Here is a 23,657-nt window from a genome sequence, read left to right as displayed (position 1 = left end):
GAAAAGCATACGTAGTATATTGTTGAAAGTATTTTCAAGCTTCCCAACAGTATATAGAATATCTCTTAGAGAAAAGGATACGTAGTATATTGTTGAAAGTATTTGCAAGCTTCCCAACAGGGTATAGAATATCTCTTAGAGAAAAGGATACGTAGTATATTGTTGAAAGTATTTGCAAGCTTCCCAACAGGGTATAGAATATCTCTAAGAGAAAAGGATACGTAGTATATTGTTGAAAGTATTTTCAAGCTTCCCAACAGTATATAGAATATCTCTTAGAGAAAAGGATACGTAGTATATTGTTGAAAGTATTTGCAAGCTTCCCAACAGGATATAGAATATCTCTTAGAGAAAAGGATACGTAGTATATTGTTGAAAGTATTTTCAAGCTTCCCAACAGGATATAGAATATCTCTTAGAGAAAAGGATACGTAGTATATTGTTGAAAGTATTTGCAAGCTTCCCAACAGTATATAGAATATCTCTAAGAGAAAAGGATACGTAGTATATTGTTGAAAGTATTTGCAAGCTTCCCAACAGGATATAGAATATCTCTTAGAGAAAAGGATACGTAGTATATTGTTGAAAGTATTTTCAAGCTTCCCAACAGGATATAGAATATCTCTTAGAGAAAAGGATACGTAGTATATTGTTGAAAGTATTTGCAAGCTTCCCAACAGGATATAGAATATCTCTTAGAGAAAAGGATACGTAGTATATTGTTGAAAGTATTTTCAAGCTTCCCAACAGGATATAGAATATCTCTTAGAGAAAAGGATACGTAGTATATTGTTGAAAGTATTTGCAAGCTTCCCAACAGGGTATAGAATATCTCTAAGAGAAAAGGATACGTAGTATATTGTTGAAAGTATTTGCAAGCTTCCCAACAGGGTATAGAATATCTCTAAGAGAAAAGGATACGTAGTATATTGTTGAAAGTATTTTCAAGCTTCCCAACAGTATATAGAATATCTCTTAGAGAAAAGGATACGTAGTATATTGTTGAAAGTATTTGCAAGCTTCCCAACAGGATATAGAATATCTCTTAGAGAAAAGGATACGTAGTATATTGTTGAAAGTATTTGCAAGCTTCCCAACAGGATATAGAATATCTCTTAGAGAAAAGGATACGTAGTATATTGTTGAAAGTATTTGCAAGCTTCCCAACAGGATATAGAATATCTCTTAGAGAAAAGGATACGTAGTATATTGTTGAAAGTATTTGCAAGCTTCCCAACAGGGTATAGAATATCTCTAAGAGAAAAGGATACGTAGTATATTGTTGAAAGTATTTGCAAGCTTCCCAACAGGATATAGAATATCTCTTAGAGAAAAGGATACGTAGTATGTTGTTGAAAGTATAAATTATTGTTATGAAATAAATATGTTCTACAATAGTAAAGCTGTGTCATTTTGTGTTCAGCACACATGCACAACATTCATATTAAAACTTTTAAAGAGTATAAACATCAAATGAACAAACATAAAAAATTGTGTACTTTGAAAACCATAGTGTGTAGGTAATTATATATTTTAAGCAGGGACTATAGTATATAAATAATAGATACGTATATTTTATAGAATTTAATTTATAGTCATGTAACGGAAATACATTACATACAACAGTTAGCTTACATTAGCTATATATATTCATTAGAAAACATAGCAATAATAAATTCGATAAATACTGATTATTTTGTTTAAGAAGATGAGGAATGAGATAAGCAATATAAAATAAATGAGATGAAGACATGAATAAAAAATAACGGTAGAAGTGTGTTCGATAACAAATTGTTAAGTCTCAATAATAGTCATTGTGTATTTTGTCATTTCAACGGCCCAAGGCGCCGATTCCTTTCATTCCAAAAAAATAAAACACTTCAAACTTGGAAGCTGCCCTTGTCATTATAACAAAACTACTATTAGGCTATATTCTTATATTCTTCTTATAAGATTTCTCATTTTATTAGTAGATGTATTCATAAACTACATTTTATTATTTTTATATAATATAATATCAAATAATATATCAGCATTTGAAATATGTATTACTATTTGTACAATAATAAACTCAAATATTTCCTTTACCTGGGTTAAAAATTGTAACAATTTGTTTTAATGGTGGTTTAGATATTCAATTCCAAAACTTTTTTATCGTTGTCATCTTCACCATTTCTCTTACATACTTTGTGAATTCATCTTCGTTCAACTAAGAAACATTGCTTTCTTGCCTCGGCAGCAAAGTCTTACTATAGACCATCATTTTCGTTAAGCTTAACAAATATATTTTGTAATTTTGGTCAAAAATATGAATTGATATTTTATACTTCTTTCAGAAACTATAATTATACTTTTTTTTAAAAAAAAGGACAATATTTTATATGATCTTTAATATCTTTTAAGTTCAGTTCAATGTGTACCTTTTCATAATGAAAAAAGTATGTAACAAACCTGAAGTCATTAATTAGAGTCACCATTTTGGAGGAAAAATATGGATTGAATTATATAGAAAGAACTTTGTTATATTGAGATAACAAAAAGAATAACATAAGAATCTGATCTCACTAATTTCTCCTAAAAATTATGTTTAAACCTTCTTAATAAAAAAAAATAATTTACTTTTTCATAAATTTAAAATTAAACTTGATTTAAACAACCTAAATTTTACATATAAAAGTAATTGCCTTACGAAGAAATGTCCATGAGGGTAATTTATCATCCAAAAAAATCAATAAGAGAGTGAATCTTAAAATCAGATTTTATTAGAGAGATGAAAACAGTTTCTTTTATGAAACAATGGCGTTTCAAGTTGGTATTTTTATTAGAAGCTCAAACAATATTTAGTTTAAAGAAAAAACTTTATTTTTTTATATGGTACACAATATAAAACCCAATCATTTTATAGGTACCTCTAGATCATTGTTTAATACATCTTTTAAGACAATGAAGGTAGAAACACGAAAATCAGACAAACTTTTGCATAACAAACATTTTCTATGGAAATAAAAGAATGTAGTTTTTCTTTTTCTTTTTTTTTACCGGTATCTGGAAGACGAAACTCAATCCCATTTTCTTGTTAATTGCATACATTATCGAAATCCAATTACTGTTAAGTATCATACAATTAGAGATATATTTCCTTTTTTTGACTTCTTTGTTCTCCTTTTGCTAATACCTATTTAGAAACTATTTAATACATCATTTTCAGGTTTCATGGTCGTCGGCAGGTAGGATCAAAGTTAATTATTTGACCTACCCTGGATCATAGGTAGTCAAAGATTTTTTAATCATTATTGTTATTACATATAGACCACCTAATTTCCAATGAATTGAAAAAAGTAATTTACTCATATCAATGCATCATTAATGCATAAAAATATATTACATTTAGAGCTTTTAGTTTGGTTTTAAAATTTGTACTCAAAGCACTTATGTCACTAGAAAAGTTTTATCACCTCTTGAAAGAAAAAGTCTTGCCTGTGCTCTTTACGTGTGGACACTAGTAAAATATAAATGAGATTGATAGAAAAAACTTTGTACTAGTGAAAGTGTGATTCAAGCATACATTAAAGGTTTACAATTACATTTTTTTGCATGTGTATTGGCTTACAAATTCCAATATTTTCTATTGCATTCGGTGTGTTAATTCATACATCAATAGAATTGTTAGACACAGGAAGTTCTAACTTCAAAGCAGTACAAGATTCAAATTGTAATGTTTTATTTATTTGTCAAAATTCTTTGGTTAGGTCCTTATATACATAGCGATGCTCAATAATCACGGTAACTATACATAGGCAGATACAACTTTCAAATGAAAACAATTCTTGCTAAATAAACTAATATTACAAGCATTATATAAATAAATTTTAATGAAAACTTAAGACAAGCATATGAGTATTAATTATATTAGGTGAGATATAACTGCAAATCATAAATGCTAAATAATTCTGATATAAACAATATCTTTTTTTTTTCAAAAACCATACTTGCCTTCACGATTTATGCGTTTAAGCAGCTCTTTCACATATCCTCAATCAATGTTTTACAGGAATTTTATGCGTGCACATGTGAAATCACGATTACATATCTTGTCTTAAAGAACATCACATCCTTAAGGAAGGCCCTTCTATACGGGTTGAACAACTTGGATTATATCCTATATATGTGTTGCCTTAAAACATACAAGACAAAACAATATGCTTACTTATCTACAGTATATATAGCCTATATGCAATAAATGTTACTAATTAATAACATATAGATTTTTTTTAAAACTGGCTCTTACAATTCTGAACATTTTTTTTTTTTATGAAACACATTTCTCGTACAACTTTCTCCTGCTGGAGAAATGCGTCCTATCAGTCGCAAAATATGTTGTTTGTGTATGTGTGTGTGTGCATGTGTAGAACAGAGAGGAGGTTGAACAAAAACAGTAACCGGCTTGAAAAAAAATTATGATTTCCTCGTTCTCACATTACATTTTCCTCGTTACTGAATTTCTAGAGAGACCAAAGTTTTAACGCCATACTGGAAGTCGGCGCCGTCTGGATTGAAGCGATTACTCCGGTGGTAGAACTGTTTCGTTGACAGGAGGTGTAGTTATTGGACAATAGGGAACACCATACAGCTTCGTGTGATCCTTTTCGATACGAGACAAAGATTGAGCCAATTGGTCATTGCATTCCAACATATTATCTGTAAAATAAATAGCAAAATTATTGTAAGAGATGTGGTCAACTGATATTTTACATATATAAATGAACATAATTAACAATTATTTAAGTTCGTAAAGGACATGTCAAATTTAAAGAGTTGAATCACTAGAAGATATTTGGGAAACAGATAAGGTCAAATTGGTCATATCCAATCAAAATCGTATCAATCGGCAGTGCACTGGAGTCCCCGTATTTCACACGCTGTTTGAAGCTGACAGCATATTTATCACTAAATATTTAAATTACACTTACATATAAAATTAATATAAATCTTAAATATTATAATATAAATTATACTTTTTAATGATTTTGCATATGTGAAATACTGTATGCACATTATAAAATTTCGCAACATTGCCAAGCTTCTTTTGATCTTCTCCCCTTGTACTGTTAAAATGCAAGTAACTATTTACATATTAGAACGGTGAAAAGAGTTCGCATTATACAATATACACTAACTTGTAAGTAGTATGTATTGTATAATGCCAGGTTTGGATTAGGCCTTTGAATGCAGAATAACAATAAAGTCACTGGAACGACAGCCAAACCAATCATCAATATAACATTATGATAAATATCAAAACTATGTGTAATACGTCCTTGTTGAAATCAAAAGATATAGTATGCTTTGTTTTTTAATTAATATCGTCAATTCGTGGACCTAGAAAAAGAAGGGCAGCCATTACTGCAGTAAGGGATCGCGAGGAGAGAAGGAATCGGGATACCACGTATATAAATCAATTCAAGAGAGCCTGTTCTATAGATGATAAGTGAAGTGTCTACCGTGTTTCAGGCTTCCCTTATTACATCTTCAAAATGAACCATTTATTGGGGAGTTACTGCAGAGTTAACAATGACGGACAAATGACAACTTTTCTATCAAAAGAGTAGTGTATATCTTTCATAGAGTTCTTCAGCCAATATCTGCTGCGCTTTTTGAGATAAGAAGCGTATATTAATACTGATAAGAGTAGAATAATTTCATTTTTGAATATTTGAGTGAGAGCTTCTAATCCAACTTCTTTGAAGGTAAGGGAATGTGGCGGGAAAGTACAATGTTACCTTACATTATAGTCTGTGCACAAGTTTCGGAGTAGTGCAGTCAGTGTCCATTTACAATAAGTTGTAACCACATAGTTTAAAACTTGGGTATTGCATAACGGTGTATGGAAAAATCAACCAATCAATTGAATTGTTATAACAATTTATTCAAATAAACAACTGTGACAGGATCGTTAACCGAACCAGTGATAGAACACGTCACAGAGATCATCTCCGAGAAAACCAGGAAACAGTCACATTCGGTGACCCGGACAGAGCCCAAGAAATATTGTAATAGACATGGAGAATGTGTATTATAATCCTTACAAACATGATCCTTTCCTCTGTCGCTCTTCTCGCTAAATATATACTTTTATTTCGTTCCTCTGATGTGTGTTACAGCATTGCATTAAAAGATAACTTCAAGGTCTATCACAGTATCAGCGAGGGAGATGTAGAAAAGATAAGCTACAATTTTTAAACGATGGATAGCCAAAATTTAATCAAGCGAGCCTGTAAAATTTGTCGCGTAGAATATGAGATATGCCGCTGAGGCCAAGCTGTTTTAATAATTATTTTTGTACAGTATATGTCCAAAGTACTGCATTATTTTCCAGTATGTGAAGACGAATATACACGCTAAAAAAAATGTTAACCGGGAACAAATCATAAGAATATTCGAGCTTGAGTAGTGGGTAGCATAAATCCACTATAACATTCTGCAGTAATCCTCCAGACGTGACACTTCGGCTGCTTCCGGGTCAGACCAGGTGTAAAAACCGAGACCCATACCCGGGTTATTCAGACAAAAGTCGAGACCCAAGTGACTCAGGTGATTCGGTGACCCGTGTCATCACTGATCCGTACAATTATTCGACTAACGAATATTGAAATCACTTTAACAGTGTTTGTAGGATTCTGCACAGATTACATTGTAGTAATTTGCATCATTGAAATGTAGTCTACGGACCCCTTAGATTCCCCACAAAGAAGTAAAAAAAAATAAATTAACACTCTCATATTTATTAAAATTATCGACTGCAAGGATTCTACGCCTCCAAGATGTCCCATTATATGTTTCATTGTTCATATCTCATTTGGAAGTTTTGCCAAATTAGAATAATTTATCTTTATGGTACGTATTTTCAGCTTTACTGTCACTGCTGTGTTTTCTAGTTGGTAAGCATAAATAGCGCTTTCAACAATCTTTTTTTTTTTTTTTTTTTTTTTTTTTTTTTTGGACACGTGTGCCAAGATTATTTATTTATTTTCCTTTTCGTACTTGAAATATTATGCCAGAGTCTGAAAGAGAAGTACGGCGCTGTATCTCTCTATATTTCCCCCCGATTTTTCTTCTTTTTACTGTTTCTGCACAAGAAGTTTTGTTTCGTGTACAAGAATGAAGAGCAAGCTTTTATCAGTAGAAGTCAATGCCAAGCCAATGTTTGATGGTAGGCTTGTTGAGATCTAAGAGTCGCAGTGCAGTCAGTTCCTATTTCCAGCTGGTCATAAAATGTCATAAATGAAAGAGGGAATTCGCATTTGCTCAGTAGGCAAGCAGCAGTTACCTATTTTTAGCCTTTAACGCCAGAAACCTTAACAAATCAATTTGCTTCTGGTTCTGCCTCATCCCACGCTACACTTTTCATCTGACTGGACAAAGGACAAAGACCTCTGTTTGATCCTCTGACTCTTTGACTCTTGTTCTTCGCAGAAACGTTTTCTTTTTCTTCTTTTTCTTTTTAATGCCCATTAAATATTTTGGGAGCAAAAAACAACAAAAGATCATCAATTTTTATTTACAACGTCTCCGAAATAGTGCCAGGATTTTAATACATAGTAAAAGCTCTGAAGGAATACAAGATTTCGTCAAGTCGCCACTATCATTGCAGATGTTCTTCAATCACTGGTAAATAACCTAGCTTGAAGTATTAAGTTCCATGTACAGTAATACAATACTGTGACTTCCAACTAAGCTTTTGAGGATCGTAGTGCATCAGAAATTGTAGGATCAGCCTAACAACGTTTTTGGCGTCAAATTTATCGTCCACCAATTGCAATATTGTTCTTCCTCTCAATCGATTTCCTTCCATCACATATTCATCTCACATTTCTCAGTTTCGTATCGCTTTTTCGCAACATCCACTTTCATACTCTGTGCAGTCTACATGAAACATTTTATTAGTCTTCGTAATTGCATTCAGAAACCAACAAAAACGTTTATTATTTATTTATTTTATTTTCTTAACCCACTCCTATCCTTGTTTTTATTTTCCACTCACATTTTAAGGATTTGTTTCACAGGACTTGCAAACGCCCTAGCTGCTTAGAGTATAATGAGATAGGCGAAGTCAAGCAGTGCCGGGTCTGGTCAGAGGAAAGATGGGTGTATCTATTCGTACTCATCACATGGTGTTGGCGATATACGGACAAAATCTCATTGCCGAAATCTCACTGCCCAAAACTTCACGTTGCCAAAATTTCGCTGCCCAAAACCTCGCGGGACAAAACCTCGCCATAATAATTGACTCAATGAGTGTCTGGGGTTAAAATAATAATAATAATAATAATAATAATAATAATAATAATAATAATAATAATAATAATAATAATAATAATAATAATAATAATAAAACTTAAGTAACGCGGGGCCCAGAAATGCTTACTTTAGACACTAGAAGCGTAAAAAATTGACGGATCCAAAATGAATGGACAGATAATCCTAAAAATAAACTCAAATAAAGAATAATCTGACCCTAAAATTTAGTTTCAACCTTCATTTGTTTCCATTTAAAAATTAAGAACACTATATACAGGGTGTCTCAAAAGTCCCCTGACATAGGGTAACTCTGTTATTATCAGAATTACAACAAAATATAAGAGGAGAAACCTTCTCCAAATATGATGTTTTCAATCTAAAGTAAAGTGTTTTTTGTTTGTTTGTTTTTAATCGGATGAGACGTTTGGGCTGTACATTCTTTATGTGCTCAATGTTAAATAAAAATGTAACTTTGCCATTTACCTGGATCTACAACATAATTGAATTAAGTTACTGTTTGAAATGAGGCTGGGCATCGTCATGTTAGCATAAAAGACAGAACTTCATTCACTTATGTTGTGGGTCCAGGTAAATGGCAATGTTGCATTTTCATTTATCATTGGGCACATAAAGAGTGTACAATCCAAACGGCTCGTTTGATTTCAAAAACTCCTTCACTTTAGATCGAAAACATCATATTTGGAGACAGTTTACCCTCTTACATTTTGTTGTAACTCTCATAATAACAGAGCTACCCTATGTCAGGAGACTTTTGAGACATCCTGTATTCTGCAAGTTCAACCAATGACTATTGTGCCGAAATTAGGGGTCACAGATTGTTTTTAAACAAAGAGAAAAATAATAAGAGAGCAGCGATTAACGATGTTTAGAACTCATTAACATTACAAAACTTGTCTATAGAAATTACACAATTTTAAATTATGAAGAACAAATACACCTTCAGATTTTAAGAAAATTTATTTATACATGGCTGAAGAGCAATGAGAGAATCAAGATTTTAGAAATCACGGGAGGATTACCAAGCACAGAAGCTGACACCGATAAACTACTAAAAAGGAAATGAGGAAAAAAAGTGGATAAATTCATTAACGGGACAAGGAATAACGAACATTATCCCAAACATAAAACTAAGGAAAGAAATGGGAACAATAAATAGTGAAATAATTGAATATATCTCTGGATACGGACCGTGCAAATCTCATCTAAGAAATCGTAATATAATTAACGATGACAAATGAACATGTAATGAAATACAAATACTTGAACATGTCTTCTGGTATTGCAATAATTATACAACAAATAACAAAATACGAAATCAGAAACGAATTAAAAACTTGCCATATAAACTACAATAATTGACAAAATTAAATTTAAAAAAAAGTACAAATTATAGCGACACACAAATCAAAGAACTTTTGGAAAGAGGGAGAAAATAAGAAAAGATGAAATTAACAAGACTCATACTCGAAAATGTGATCATGTAGAAATAAAAGAAGAACATAAGATCTAATAAAATCCAATAAAATCAAACACTAATATCTGGTACTTTTAACAGAACTTAAAAGTTTCACTCTTTCTTCTCTTGTGTTAGTGTTTAGTGTATTAATGTCTTACTTAGTGCTTAGTGTTGTAGTGTTTTAGAGTGGTATATGGGTTTCAACAGTGAAAAGAGAAAGTTAAATCATCGGAACATATTGCTCTCTTTAAGTAATCAAAAGTAGTTGCTTTTTGATCTCGACACCAACTTTTTGTCGATATCGCTTTTAGTACCAGACGAAACGAGATGAGGAATAATGTTTTCTTGTCATCTCGCAAGTGTTTACAAGTCTCGTCTCGATTTTCAAAAAAGTTCTTTCTTGTCTCGTTCGGATTCCCGAAAATCTTTTCTCGTGTCATGCACAAAATGTACGCCCTGATTTTTACACAATTTCATCTAGAAATATCGGAATTCTTCCGCGTCACGAATGAGTGATGTAACATTTAAACCATTTTCATTATTGGAGCGTATTATGTAATGACTTGTGTATATTTAAACGTTGATAAATGTTTTTCACTGTGTTCGTACAATCACTTAGTTTTCATTCTATGCATCGTGTGTCGCTATATCGATTTTTGAGATCGAATACGAGGCTCGTGAAATTTCTCGTTTCGTCTTGATGCGTCGAAAACGAGACGAGAAGCGTCATGTTTCTCACTAATTCAAAAGGACGTTTCTCGTCTAGACTCAAGACTTGTTTTTAAGACGAGAATCTAGAAGAAACAAGAAATATCTCGTCTCGTCGGCAATAAATTATTAGATGCACTGATTAGGCGCTTCAAACGTGATTGTTGAGCTTATGGAGCTCTCGTCGGACTCTGATTGGAGAAATGCTGATTATTTCTACGTTCCTTTGTGTCAACTCCATTCAATATTCTTCAATCACTTTCACCTTGGTAGGTTTCCGTCTACTGTTCCTCTTTTCCGATATCTTGCCACTGGTTGTGTATGCAGTCATCAGCTCGGACAGACAGACCTAACATGTAAGAATTTTCGATACACTTGCCCCAGTTAACCAGGAATCCACATTCTGCTCTAGCTGAAACTCGAAGAGGTATCTCATTTTCCACTATTAACGTCTGTTCTATTGCACATACGAATCCATACCATTTACTATTACAAACAGAACATTATCATCAAACAGTCACAATGCACGAATATTCAGTGTTATCAACTCAGAAATATTATGTACTGCAGTATATGGGTGTTTCAATTCTTTTAATAACTTCCATATAGTTATGGATCATATAGTCATTTTTATGTTGAATATATGATTGAATGTTAATACTTTTGTCAATATTGATTTGTGACAAATTAAACATGCTTATTTTTTGAAGAAAGTATTTTGGAACGTCACAAAATTTTCTAGCTCCAAGAGATGTTTGTTATTCAGAGAGTTCATAGCATCACACATTCACGTACTTTTTTACATGTAAGGATGAGGAATGAGAATCAACATGACATGAGGATAAATTATTTTCGAAGTTAAGTATCGATCGCAATAAACATAAGAACTGGTTCTACAAACGCCACAGTGATCCGGAAATATTAAATGAATGTTGAAAGAAATCGATGTATGGTTTTACTTACCTTCTAAATGTACCCTGAGGGTGGAGGGAACACCAAGTACTCTGCAGCGTGTTTTGGCCGCAAGCTCTTCTCCAACAAAAGTGATGCGGTTATGCGAGAGATCTGCTCGACAAAGCATCGGAAGCCCGTGGAAATCTCGGTCCAAATAAGAGAGAGCGTTGTGTGATGCCAGCAATGATTCCAAGGATGGAAGGAACGTCTAGAGAAGGAAAAGTAAGATTACATTTACACTGTATATTAAAACTATCATTATCATAAGTGACATAGTGTACATTAGAAATAAAGTTAATATAGGGGTACGCTAACGCATGTCCAAGCTTTATCACGTGGTTCCCTGTTGGAAGAGAAAACGAAAAAGTTTATATATGGTATCTCCGAAATCGATATACACAGGATGTTCCAAAACGTGCTTACTAGATAGCAGGACGTCCGTTGTGGAGGAAATGGCGTAATTTTACGTTTGGGGCCATCTCAAAGCTATTGTCTATCCATCGCCTGTCAAGGATGTTCACGATCTGGATAATGAGTCGTTTGAGTCTGCAACACAAATGAAGCAACGCAAGATTTTTTTGAGATATGCGTAGATCCATGATACGTGGATTGTGATCATTTTGAACATTTCCACCAACAATTCTCCGCCACGTATATCATGTCCATGTCTCCTCCTGAAGAGCGTGTGCCATTCTCATGATTACATTAAATTAAATTTACTCCTAGCGCTCCTTTTCATAATTTCACCTGCCTCCTTGACTACGCCTACGATACGCTGTTGTCTGTTTTCTTTGCTTCCAGCATATGAATGAGTCTTTCACGCTCATTAGTGGTCTGTACACCTCTATTTACATATCTTGAGGTATATGTCGTGCCTTTTTCTTTTACCCTGTATATCTCCGGAACTGTGTGATATCACATATATATTGAGATGATTTTTTTTTTTTTGTTATTGTTGCTGTCCTTAAGGAATCATCCTAGCGTACTACCCTGTATATGATAGAACACCGATAATACGTGACATATGAAATATTTATTAAAAAGGGACAATTTGCTCATCTTTTTAGAGAGCCGTTTTTTAAGTGGTGAAATGTGCTTTTAGTAAATAGCTCTGATATAAATAGTTTAATCTTAGAGTATAGCGAACATATTTTTTAAAGCAAATAATTTAAATAAAGAGGATTACCAAGAAGTGAAAGCAGTGACTTTGATATTTAATTTGATGACAAAAGCATCTAAACTGAACTTTATGTGAATTCTAGAATGATAACGTTCCCGTTTTTTATAATTGACTTGAAGAAAGCAGCAAATGGGCTTCTGAAATACCAAAGTTAAAGTTGATTTACACATTAAAAGGTGAGTGAACTGTTCCTACTGAAAAAAAAAAATCATCGTATATTTTCTTCTGAATTTAACAAATAATAGCGTTACAGTTTCAGCAAAGTATATTTGCCAAAACTGTAATGTCACATTTGTTAGATAATATATGCTTTGATCAGAATTCGTATTTTTCTATACAAGATTTCCTTTGTGAACTATTGTATTTCAGAAACCCAACAAGTTTTAAAATTATATTGTAAAAAAAACGATAAAATGTTACAACCTCATAAAAAATTGAAGTCTGTGCCAAACCAAACAAATTATTATCTAATAGAATACGAGTTTCAGTGGTAATTTTATTAGGCACTGCTTTGTTTGACTTTGCATAGACTTCATTTTTTTTTATTGATGATAGTTACGTTTTAGTACAATTATTTCCCCCTTTTTGGCGCTTTTTAAAATTATTTTCTACTTTTCAAACCTTTTAAAATTTTTCACCTTTTTAGCGCTTGTTAAAATTATTTTCTACTTTTTCAAACCTTTTAATTTTTTCTCCTTTTTAGCGCTTGTTAAAATTATTTTCTAATTTTTAGAGCTTTTTAAAATTATTTTCTTCTTTTTAGCGCTTGCTAAAATTATTTTATACTTTTTAGAGCTTATTAAAATTATTTTCTACTTTTTAGCGCTTTTAAAATTATTTTCTACTTTTTAGCGCTTTTTAAAATTATATTCTACTTTTCAGCGCTTTTAAAATTATTTCCTCATTTTAGCGCTTTTTAAAATTATATTCTACTTTTTAGAGCTTTTTAAAATTATTTGCTACTTTTCAGCTCTTTTTTCTAAAGTTGATTAATTTTATAAAAGTTTGAAGACACAAACTGGATCTTAATGAAATGTACACGAGACCGCGGAAGCATACTCTTCGAAACAAAAAGGATTAATCAAAATAGGTATACGTATATCCAAGTTATGCTTGAACATATCAACAACATCCTATATGTAAATGTCGAATTAAGAACTTACTTCTTTTTTTTTTTTTTAAAGAAATCGTTTAAAAATAAAATACAATACACTTATTTTTCAAGTCAGCTCAGATCATTCAATTTCTTCATAAACTCGAGTAGGTAAGAATACCATTAAATTGATCTTACAATAATTATGTCGAATATACAAAAAGGTGGGCTGACAGTTCCCCAAGATAAAATGGTCACTTCTATATATAAGACTAGCCTTTAACTAGATGGGGGCTCCGCCCCCAGAACCCCGAATTTGCTCGGCCTACGGCCTCGCATTTCTTATCTATCGGCCTCTGCATCAACAGTGAATTTCGTGAACTTGCTCTTCATATTTCCTGAATCTGTCCATCCGGGGGCTTCGCCCCCACACACTGTCTTTGCTTGCCTACGGCCTCGCACCCCTTCAACCCACAATTATATCGTTTCTTTTCCTATTTCAACTATCTAAGATAAGGTTTTGTATCCCAAGAAAACGCCTATTTAAATAGCATTGGAATTTCTTCATCCCCCTTTAGACCCCTTAAAAATTAAAAATATTCACTTTTGGCAATTTTCCTGTCGGTTAGTCCTGGAAGGCTACAATCAGGGAGTAATCTACACCCCCTCAACACCCCCCTAACACCCCTCCAAATTTCTTTACACACACCCCTGGGTGGAAAAGGAATCCTCCACCAGATCCAATTGTATCAATCAGTATCACATATCTTATTTATTACATCAAGTTAAAAAAGTTGAGTTGAGTTGATTTTGAGTTTAACGTCCCGTTCAGCAGCGAGGCTATATGAGACGTGGACCTACTGATTAACCTGGAATCCGAACAACATGAGCTCCCGCCGGGTCAAGTTCAAAAAGGTTTAGCGTTTAGGAAAGAAGGCAATATTCTTATTTATTTTATTTAACTTCAAAATAGTACGAAGCGACCTCGTTCTCATGTACGGCTTCGAGAACCACATGACCTCATTGTTTCGGGCGTTGTTTGGATCGAAACAATTAACAAAACAGACCGTTGATATCTACCATTCTGGGCTCCGCGGTCGTTTCCGAGAAAAGAGATTGATGGACAGATGCAGATGACTGAAATTAACGTCTTGAGGGGTCATTCACCTACCTCCTCCTCAATAAGGAAAAATGTGAAAATATAGTAATAAGCCTATACCACATTCAATTGGTAAGTGCTATTGTGCTGCCAAAATGTCTTGAGCCGTGGCAAAATGCGAACTAAAGCTCACATACCCACGCGTTGAGCCAATAAGGGTTCAGCTGTTACTAAGCGAGAGAAAGCGAGTGGAATTCCCTCAGCAGATACCAGCGCTTGCAGCGGAAGACTAGGGATCAAGTCAATGTGGTATATCTTTAGTCTGAAACAGCTCGCAACCAGAGGGGGGCTAGGGAGGGCCTGGCTCTCCCTAAATTTTTCATGTCCCCTCCAGACCTCAATACAAAATGCACAATTTAGATATTTGTAACAGAATTTTTAATGACTTGGCCCCTCCTAACATATTCATGGCCCCCCAAAGCTGTGTGGCTGGTTTCGAGCCTGCTCTGCAAGTGGTATATCAACGGACGGATGTTAGAAGGGCGTAGTCAAAACGTGTTTAAAAATGAAGAGATCGGTCGAATTAAGAATTATATATATTTTAGACTGATTCTAGTGTTATGCAGGAACGCATTTGGCGCTAGCTTAATGTTTTGTAAAGTATATTTTTATTCACGTAAATTCGTTGAGTGGAACAGGGCTCATAGCGAGTCACTTTTTTTTAACTAAAATTTACTTTTTTTCAAGTTGGTCACTAAAAGTTACTTTTTTTCAAATTTGTCACTAAAAGTTACTTTTTTTGAGAGATAAAGTGACTTTTTCGTGTGATTTATGTTTTGCATTGGCAGTTTTCTAAGAAAAATATAAAAACAAATGGAAAAAGGCAGAAACTTGTTATTCATTACTCTTCTGAAAGCTTCAGTACTTGCTGCTACATGTGAAACAGTCAGCTTTATTCTCACTTCAGCTTTTATTCTTTCTAAAGCACAGTGGACGGTTGGTGGATGCTTAAGCTCTCAAGGTGGGTTTGAGAACCCATCTGTGTCTATTTTTCTTCCATCATAATAATCTTTTAGTTTTCTCGCGTAATAGTTAACGCTCCGTTGAACGTTGTGTATGTGTGCTTGTGTGGTTCATCATGTTCGTCTTGTGTTATGCTTCTTGTATGTTCTTCTTAAGAGTAGGTGATGAATTTGAATATTTCACGTTTTTAAGAACTCTTAATGATAAATTAAATATAATGTCTGGGATGAAGAAATTCGGAAATAGTCTAGAACTGGTTCCACTTACTCAGAAGCTTTTTACATCTGTTAAGTCTGCTTACCGTAACTACAAAGCATACTTTGAAAACCTAAGAAAGGAGGAAGCTCAAAAAGAAGAAGTAAAGAAGAAACAAAACAACAAACAGAGAGAGGTGATGGAGGAATTGACAAAGGGAAAAAGGGGCATGATGAGATTTTGGCCACTTTTTAGTGTGCATTTGGCCATTTTTGGTCACTTTTCCGCTATTTGCAAGAGAGCAGATCACTATGTGCCCTGGGATTATAAAAATTAGGGTATATTAAAGAAGACAAAACAAAAAGATACAACATATTTGTAAATTGAAAAACTGCATTTCTGGAAAACAACTAAATCAATGAATAATTTTCTTATGAAAGATATTCAGAGCGAAAAACGTAGCCAGGAAGGGGCAGGAACGGAGATTAAGAGGTCAAAAAATATTACAACAATTAACGTTAACAACAGGGTTAGAATATTAAATGAAATTGGAACTATGTACAGTATTGACGAATGTGATTTCAGCATGAGACGAGGGAATTTTTTCCCAATTAATATTTTGGAAAAAATCACCCACTAAAACTTGCTTGGGGTGAATAAATTGAAAAAATTGCAGAATTTTGCAAAATAATTACAATCGTAATTCGTATGTAATCAATTCACATGTAATTACTGGGTAAAATAGTGGAGGATAATTCCCACAGTGAAACCTCTCTTAACGGGCATCTTTCAATAGTGGACATCTTCATAAGAGGACAAACTTTCTTATTCTTCCATGCCATAAATATGTGTGGTGTGGTGTTATGAGAGAAAACCCTTCCTTTTAGGGACACCTCTCATTTACGGACAAATAATCGGTTCCACCGATGTCCGTTTTGAGAAGTTTCATTGTAATACTTAGTTTAATAATAATAATAAGTGCTCAAATGTGTGAATTTACTTTATTGATCTTACCACTGCACAGAGCTGATATTATTATTATTATTATTATTATTATTCCAATAGTTGCGTAACAAAATATACTGTTTTCTTGTTTGAGTTTGTTTAAAAATTATAACACGATTCTGAAAGCACACACCCCCTTTTATATTGAACACCCCCCAAGTAAAAATTTCTGGCGTACTTACTGGCTACAATCATGTCAAATTTCATCATTCTAATCCTGCGGGAAGTGCCTACACATTTTGGAGTGTAGAAGACGTCCCATATAAATTACGTGGGAAAGATTTTTCAGTTCCCCATAAAACCACTCTACGGTTAGAAATTTTTATTTCTGATGATTCACTTAGGTAAGGCTAACGAAAACGTACAAGCATACCGAATTTCTAGTTTGTATTACAATCTTAAACCTAAAAGATGAGATTATAGGTCCAAAAAATGGCCCATTTAAATAACATGGGAAAATTATTTATCCCCTTTTTAGACCCCCTAGAAGTTAAAAATATTCACTTTTGGCAATTTTCCTGTAGGTTTGTTCCGGGAAGCTACAATCATGCCAAATTTAATCATTGTACCCATGCAGGAAGTGTTCAATAATTTGGGGGTGTAAAAGGTGTCCCATATAAATAACATGGGACAGATTTTTCAGTTTTCCATAAAACCACTCTAAAGTTGGAAATTTTTATTTTACTTATTTAGTTAGGTAGTGCTAACGGAAACTTACCAAATTTCAAGTTTTTATTCTAATTCTAAGTACCTAAAACATAAGATTATAGGGGGGGAAAGACCCGTTTAAGTAACATGGGGAAATTCTTGATTCCCTCTTTAGACCCCCTAAAAATTAAAAATATTCACTTTTGGGAATTTTCTGTCGGCTAGTTTCGGAAAGCTACAATTATGCCAAATTTAATCATTGTAGCCCTACTGGAAGTGCTCAATAATTTATGTCAGCTCATGTAGTTTTATATATAGTTAGGATTACATTCTGTTGCTGTCAATCTATGGAAGAAATATTTCGAGGTTTGAAAGTGTTGAAAAATAGTCACAAAAAAGTTACCCATACGTTATATCTATCAAAGTCAAATGTTTTCTTTTCGATCGCCTACAGAAAGAAAAAAATAATTTACAAAACAACTTAAAAGGTAAAATTATAAACATAATATTGAAGTGCAAATACATAGCTTTTGATCCAATGATTATTGGGAATTTAATGGAGACGTTAGCAAAACAGTTTTTGTATTACGATTATGATAAACTTTATTCATAAACGAAATAGAAGAATTAGAATTAAGCAATCCACGTAAAGAATGGAAGAGCCTATATGTCTAATTGCTAGTTTTTACTCATTCACAAAATACTCAATTTTACTGCACCACATGATCATTATTATGCAATCTACATACAATGTGCACTTTATAACTGGAACTTTATATAAAATTTATATGACTTTATTTATATTTCATAACTCTATATAAAATTTATAGCTATAATATTAAATATTCTCTTCTCAAAGTATTTTATTATTATGTATAATAAAGAAACACGTAATTATCTTGATAAAAATAACTACCAGTTTAGAATATTTATGAAAATAACAATCCAATCACCTTGTTACTTCTTTTTACCGCATTTACACCCTTTTTCCCTAGCAGTATACTTTCTATCTCACTTAATAGTCGTTGTAGTTGGCATTGGTAATTGCATCAATGGTTGAACATTGGTAACTGCATCAACGGTTGAACATTGGTAATTGCATCAATGGTTGAGCATTGGTGATTGCATTAACAACTGAACATTGGTAACTGCATCAACGGTTGAACATTGGTAATTGCATCAATGGTTGAACATTGGTAACTGCATCAACGGTTGAACATTGGTAATTGCATAAACGGTAGAACATTGGTAATTGTATCAACGGTTGAACATTGGTAATTGCATCAATGGTTGAACATTGGTAACTGCAGCAACGGTTGAACATTGGCAATTGCATAAACGTTGAACATTGGTAATTGCATCAATGGTTGAACATTGGTAATTGCATCAATGAAGTTGAAGGAAAACGTTAATCCAAGGTAATTTAAAGTGTAAATGGGCCAACCAAAAAGTTGCTGTCATATTTCAATAGGTACCAGTATAATTATATATATATATATATATAATATTTCCAACTCAAAAATCTTCATCTAGTGTTTTAAAAAATAAAGTAGTTGTTTTGAAACAATTATTGCACCAGATTCTTTAGAGTTTTTAAGATTCTACGCGGGAATATATAAAATTTACAAACTTCAAGTGAAAAACTTTGACCTCCGTTAAATTTGCCATAATGAAAATGGTAACATATTATGACAAAGTACTGTTTATACGTTTTGTTAAAAAAAAAAAAAAAGTCTGAAATTAACAGAACTGCATCGATAGTATTTATTTATTGATATATAAATTTGAATAGTGGTTTTTACAATATCCAATAACTAGTAAACGGTAATCTACGCGAATCTACGCAGGTATCGCGTACTACTGATTGGATTTAAGAAAAAGAAGAAGACAAGCATAGATGTGTAAATTAATAGGAAATTTGCGGATCCGTAGGGGAAACGGTGGCTTAGTGATGGAGCAATTACCTCTGTTGTGTGAGGTCCCTGGTTTGATCTCCGGCCAAGTTAGTTTGTGGTGGACAACATCGTGTCCGTGAGTTTTCTCGGGGTACTCCCGTTTCCTCCCACATTTTCATTCCACCAATTCTTCCATCATCATTTGCTTGCCTTACCCTAAAGGGCATAATCGTGGATCGTTACACTGAAAAAAGGATTCGTGTCTTAATCTGTATGCACTAACGTTAATCGAATTGCGAATGTGTACTTTAATATAAGAACGTTCAATCAGCAACGTTTTCTTTACCTAATACTCAACTATGCATTGAATTTAATTAATTTTGTAATATCGGAACAAGACGAATTGGTACGTTGGTGACGTAAGAATTTAGCGAGCTATCAGCTGCTTAATAAATATAGTGAAACCTCCTTAACGGAGACCTCCATAATATCAGGATATCATTTTGTCCTTGTAAAAATACATGTATTACTATGAGTCACAGCTTTCTCTTTTACAAACCTCTCAGATACAGACAAACAGTTTTCTTTTCCGCCCACTGTTTTAGTAATCTTTCCATTACGGATATGATTTATTATGTTTATACATATTTAGCTCAGAAAATAAAGCAGTTATTAATTATGGTTTAATTGGTCCAGCAGCTACATGCGAATTTCGAACAGAAACTATTGTCTACAGAAAGTACACGGCGTATAAATATTGCAGATCCCCTTCCTCCCCAAAAATTCAAAACCCGTCATGGTTCGTTAAGTTCTATATTACATGTTCAGTAATCAATAATAATGCTGTATGTGCTTATTGCTTTACTTTTACTTGCAGTACAATTAATATACGTATTAAAGCATTTTTTATACGGCAGGTTTTACGTATTTGAGAATAAAATTACCAAACATACAGTAGATCTATGTGTTTTGTAATCCGCGTCCTTATAATCATATCCCCCAGCGATACTTTATTTTTTCTACAGAAAGGGATTTTTATTTTATCCTCCCAGTAATTCCAATACTGAGTACAATAATTCCATATTGCTCTATACAGTATTTATATTTATAATAAATGTATTTATATTTATAACAAATGTATTTACCATATAACGCGTACAATTACTGCAAATCATTAATCCAAATCTAAATTTGTGTAATAATAATAATCTAAATCAGCGATGATTTCAGGAAGTGGCCCGGGAGCGGGAAGCTATGAAAATTTCCCCAGGGTATTTCTCCATTGACGTCTATTCTTAGCCAACTAGACCAGTTTCTACTTTGTATTTCCATTTTGAAAGCGTTTAAATCTTGTACTTCGGTTTGTGAAGTTGCAGTGGCTAAGTACCATCTTCACAGTATAGCCATATCTTCTGCTTTGAGTGGAGACCCGGGTTTGATTTCCGGCAGGAGTTCATGTGGTTCGGATTTCACGTTAATCAGTAGGTCCCGTCTCATACAGCCTCGCTTCTGAAAGGAAAGTTAAACTCAAAATCATCAAACTCATCATCATCTTCTGCTTTGAAATTGATTTACACACAAACTGCTTTCACTACCGTGGCTATAATAAGACAATACCTGTTTCTTAGAGTGGGTTTCGAACCATTACTCGGGCTCTTATCCGAGGCTTAAGATCCTCATCGGAGATCGAATCGCAAACAGAGCCCGCGCAATAGTCATTTGGCCATAAAGTGCATAAATGCTATTCTTGCAAGTAACTATTTTGGCTTGCCGACTATAATTTTCTTTTCTTACCTATTAATTATTTGTTGTAACATGAAGTACTTACTGATAACTTTGTCTTAAAAAAAAGTATCCATGTACACTTTTCTCAATTTCGTTGTTTGATTGGATCAAACACTACTCGAGGAAAAGTATTTGTTTTAATTCTAACATCTTGAAATTAATTGTAATATATATTAAACCATGTTCGTTGCAAACAAGCCGATGTCAAAAACTATTTTAGAAATAACGAACAGTAGCCATGACAGTTCTAAAGAAATAACTCAAGCAAAACTCTTGCTTCTTTATCGAGAAAACTAACTAACGAAACGAGCCTTTCCAAACGAAATTCTTTTAACAAAGGTACTTCTAACCATATCGTGAAATAACGAAGTGCAAATCATTATCGATTTCCGAAGGCAATCATATGTTGTTTTATTCTTACCCTAGAAGTTTCTTCCAAAGTAGTGAGCTGATTGAAGGAAATGTCCAATATACGAAGATCATCCAATCCAATCAGATCATCAGGTGAGATATTCTGTAAGTGGTTATGGCTTAGATTAAGTGTGTGGAGCCCATTAAGACCCATAAGAGCACCGTCCAATGATTGTAGTTGATTGTAGTCAAGACGCAACTCAGACACTCGTGTTTCCAATTCTACTAGATTCTGAAATAAATAAAGTACGTAAAATAGAAAGGGGAGAAAAATCTTCTTTCAGACTGCAAATATTATGAAAAAAAAAAGATATATACATTTTAAAATTCTTCAGAGCTTCCTGGTAACTACATAGTTATTATATACGCCTCCTGCAGGGGAGCTCCGGGTTTGTATGAGCTCACGTGGTTCGGACCCCACGTTAAACTGTAGTTCCATGTCTCAACACAGCCTCGGCACTGCACGGGAAACTTCCACAAAACCAAATCAACCATTTAAAATTTTTTAGTATCCTGAAAAAAATCGGATGTGGATTTGAATTCCACGCTATGTATATGTTTTGAAGAAATAAATTCCAAACAAAGAGCACTCGCGTCATCTCTCAATCTGATAAACAATCCCATACTTATAATGCATTGCTGATTTTCGCCTAATACACAATGCCCAATATGTATTTTGCACTTCTTGAGTCGAGGATTAAGTACCGGTATTAACAACTGCTTAACCAATTCCATTTACACAACTCGTTATAACAATTGGCGTACGCAAATTTAAATTATCTTTGTTTCACACGTCATTCATCTTCTGATTTACTGTATTTAGAGATGAGAATTACCAGCAGTGAAAGCAATAATTTGTTTCAACAAATAATCATTTTTTTGTTGTTGTTTTTGTTTTGGGTTTAATCCAAAATTACTCGAAATTAATCGGAATCAAACGAATCACATTCGCATACAAATGTTTAGTTACACTATGTCGTTACTCATACACAAGCTTGTAACATGTTTATATAATAACTTAGTGTAAGTGGTTTATAACTTTTTTTTTTTTTTTAAAGAAATGAGAATAATTAAACGCCCATATAGATCTTTTGTATTGTCAATCACTTTTGTAACTGAAGAATACAATGGATAGAAATTTCCAAATGTTGATTTACCAGATTCATTAACCGTGAAAACTCTTGAATTATCCACTGAAAACAATCTCTTAACTTAGGTTGTTGTTCATAGCAATTTATGAGTAATGTTTAGCAGAGTTCATGTCAAAGAATTGGAAACTTCAAGCACTTGTATTAACCACAAAATGATGGTATGTGCCAAAATTGGGCATTTTTTTTTCTGAATATCACATTGTTGATCATCTCTGATGCAGTACGACTTACGACTATGAAGAAACAACAGAAACTACGGAAATTATGCAGATTTCAATTACAACGTTCAAGCAAGAAATTCAGAAAATATTCAATTACAAAATATACGTATTTTATTCACATGTTTACAGAGCGAAAAACAAAGCGTTTAGATTCATAGCTTTATTTCTTACAGCTATGAGAAGTTTTTCTTTGTTTATTAAAGTTTCGTGTCTCTTTTCAGCACAAAGGCTAAATGATCTCATTTTAAGGCAGAATTTGAACCATTTTAATGAGTTCAAATTTCAATGCTCTTCCCCTGGGAATTGAATCTGAGGATTTATGCACCAAAGGCACAAGTACTAACTGATAGACAAACAGGTAGAGTAGTGTCTCATTTGTATGCACGTAAGTACCTTTCATAATTTACCTCCGAATTGTTAAATTAAGGATATAACCAGTGGTGAATCTCCCGAGGCCGGGGAGTTTAGGCCTCCTAGTTTTTCAATGCAAAAAATAATTGAAGCTATTACATAT

The 23,657-nt window shown here is 33.3% G+C and overlaps 1 protein-coding gene across 1 annotated transcript in view; it reads right to left on the bottom strand.

The window, feature by feature from the left end:
- Nucleotides 1–1,571: 1,571 nt before the first annotated feature.
- ltl (leucine-rich repeat-containing larval translucida) overlaps nucleotides 1,572–23,657 on the bottom strand; it is a 170,869-nt gene continuing 148,783 nt past the window's right edge. The window contains exons 6-8 of the mRNA XM_081764648.1: nucleotides 21,782–22,003; nucleotides 11,447–11,645; nucleotides 1,572–4,698 (exon numbers count right to left, since the gene is read on the bottom strand). Of these exons, the coding sequence (XP_081620774.1) occupies nucleotides 4,562–4,698; nucleotides 11,447–11,645; nucleotides 21,782–22,003 (558 nt within the window). The 3' untranslated portion in view covers nucleotides 1,572–4,561. The remainder of the gene's footprint in view (nucleotides 4,699–11,446; nucleotides 11,646–21,781; nucleotides 22,004–23,657) is intronic.

This window comes from Thermobia domestica, chromosome 7 (assembly GCF_964235325.1).
Source record: "Thermobia domestica chromosome 7, izTheDome1.hap1.1, whole genome shotgun sequence".
NCBI classification, from domain to species: Eukaryota; Metazoa; Arthropoda; class Insecta; order Zygentoma; family Lepismatidae; genus Thermobia; species Thermobia domestica.
This window is presented reverse-complemented; position numbering and strand designations above follow the sequence as displayed.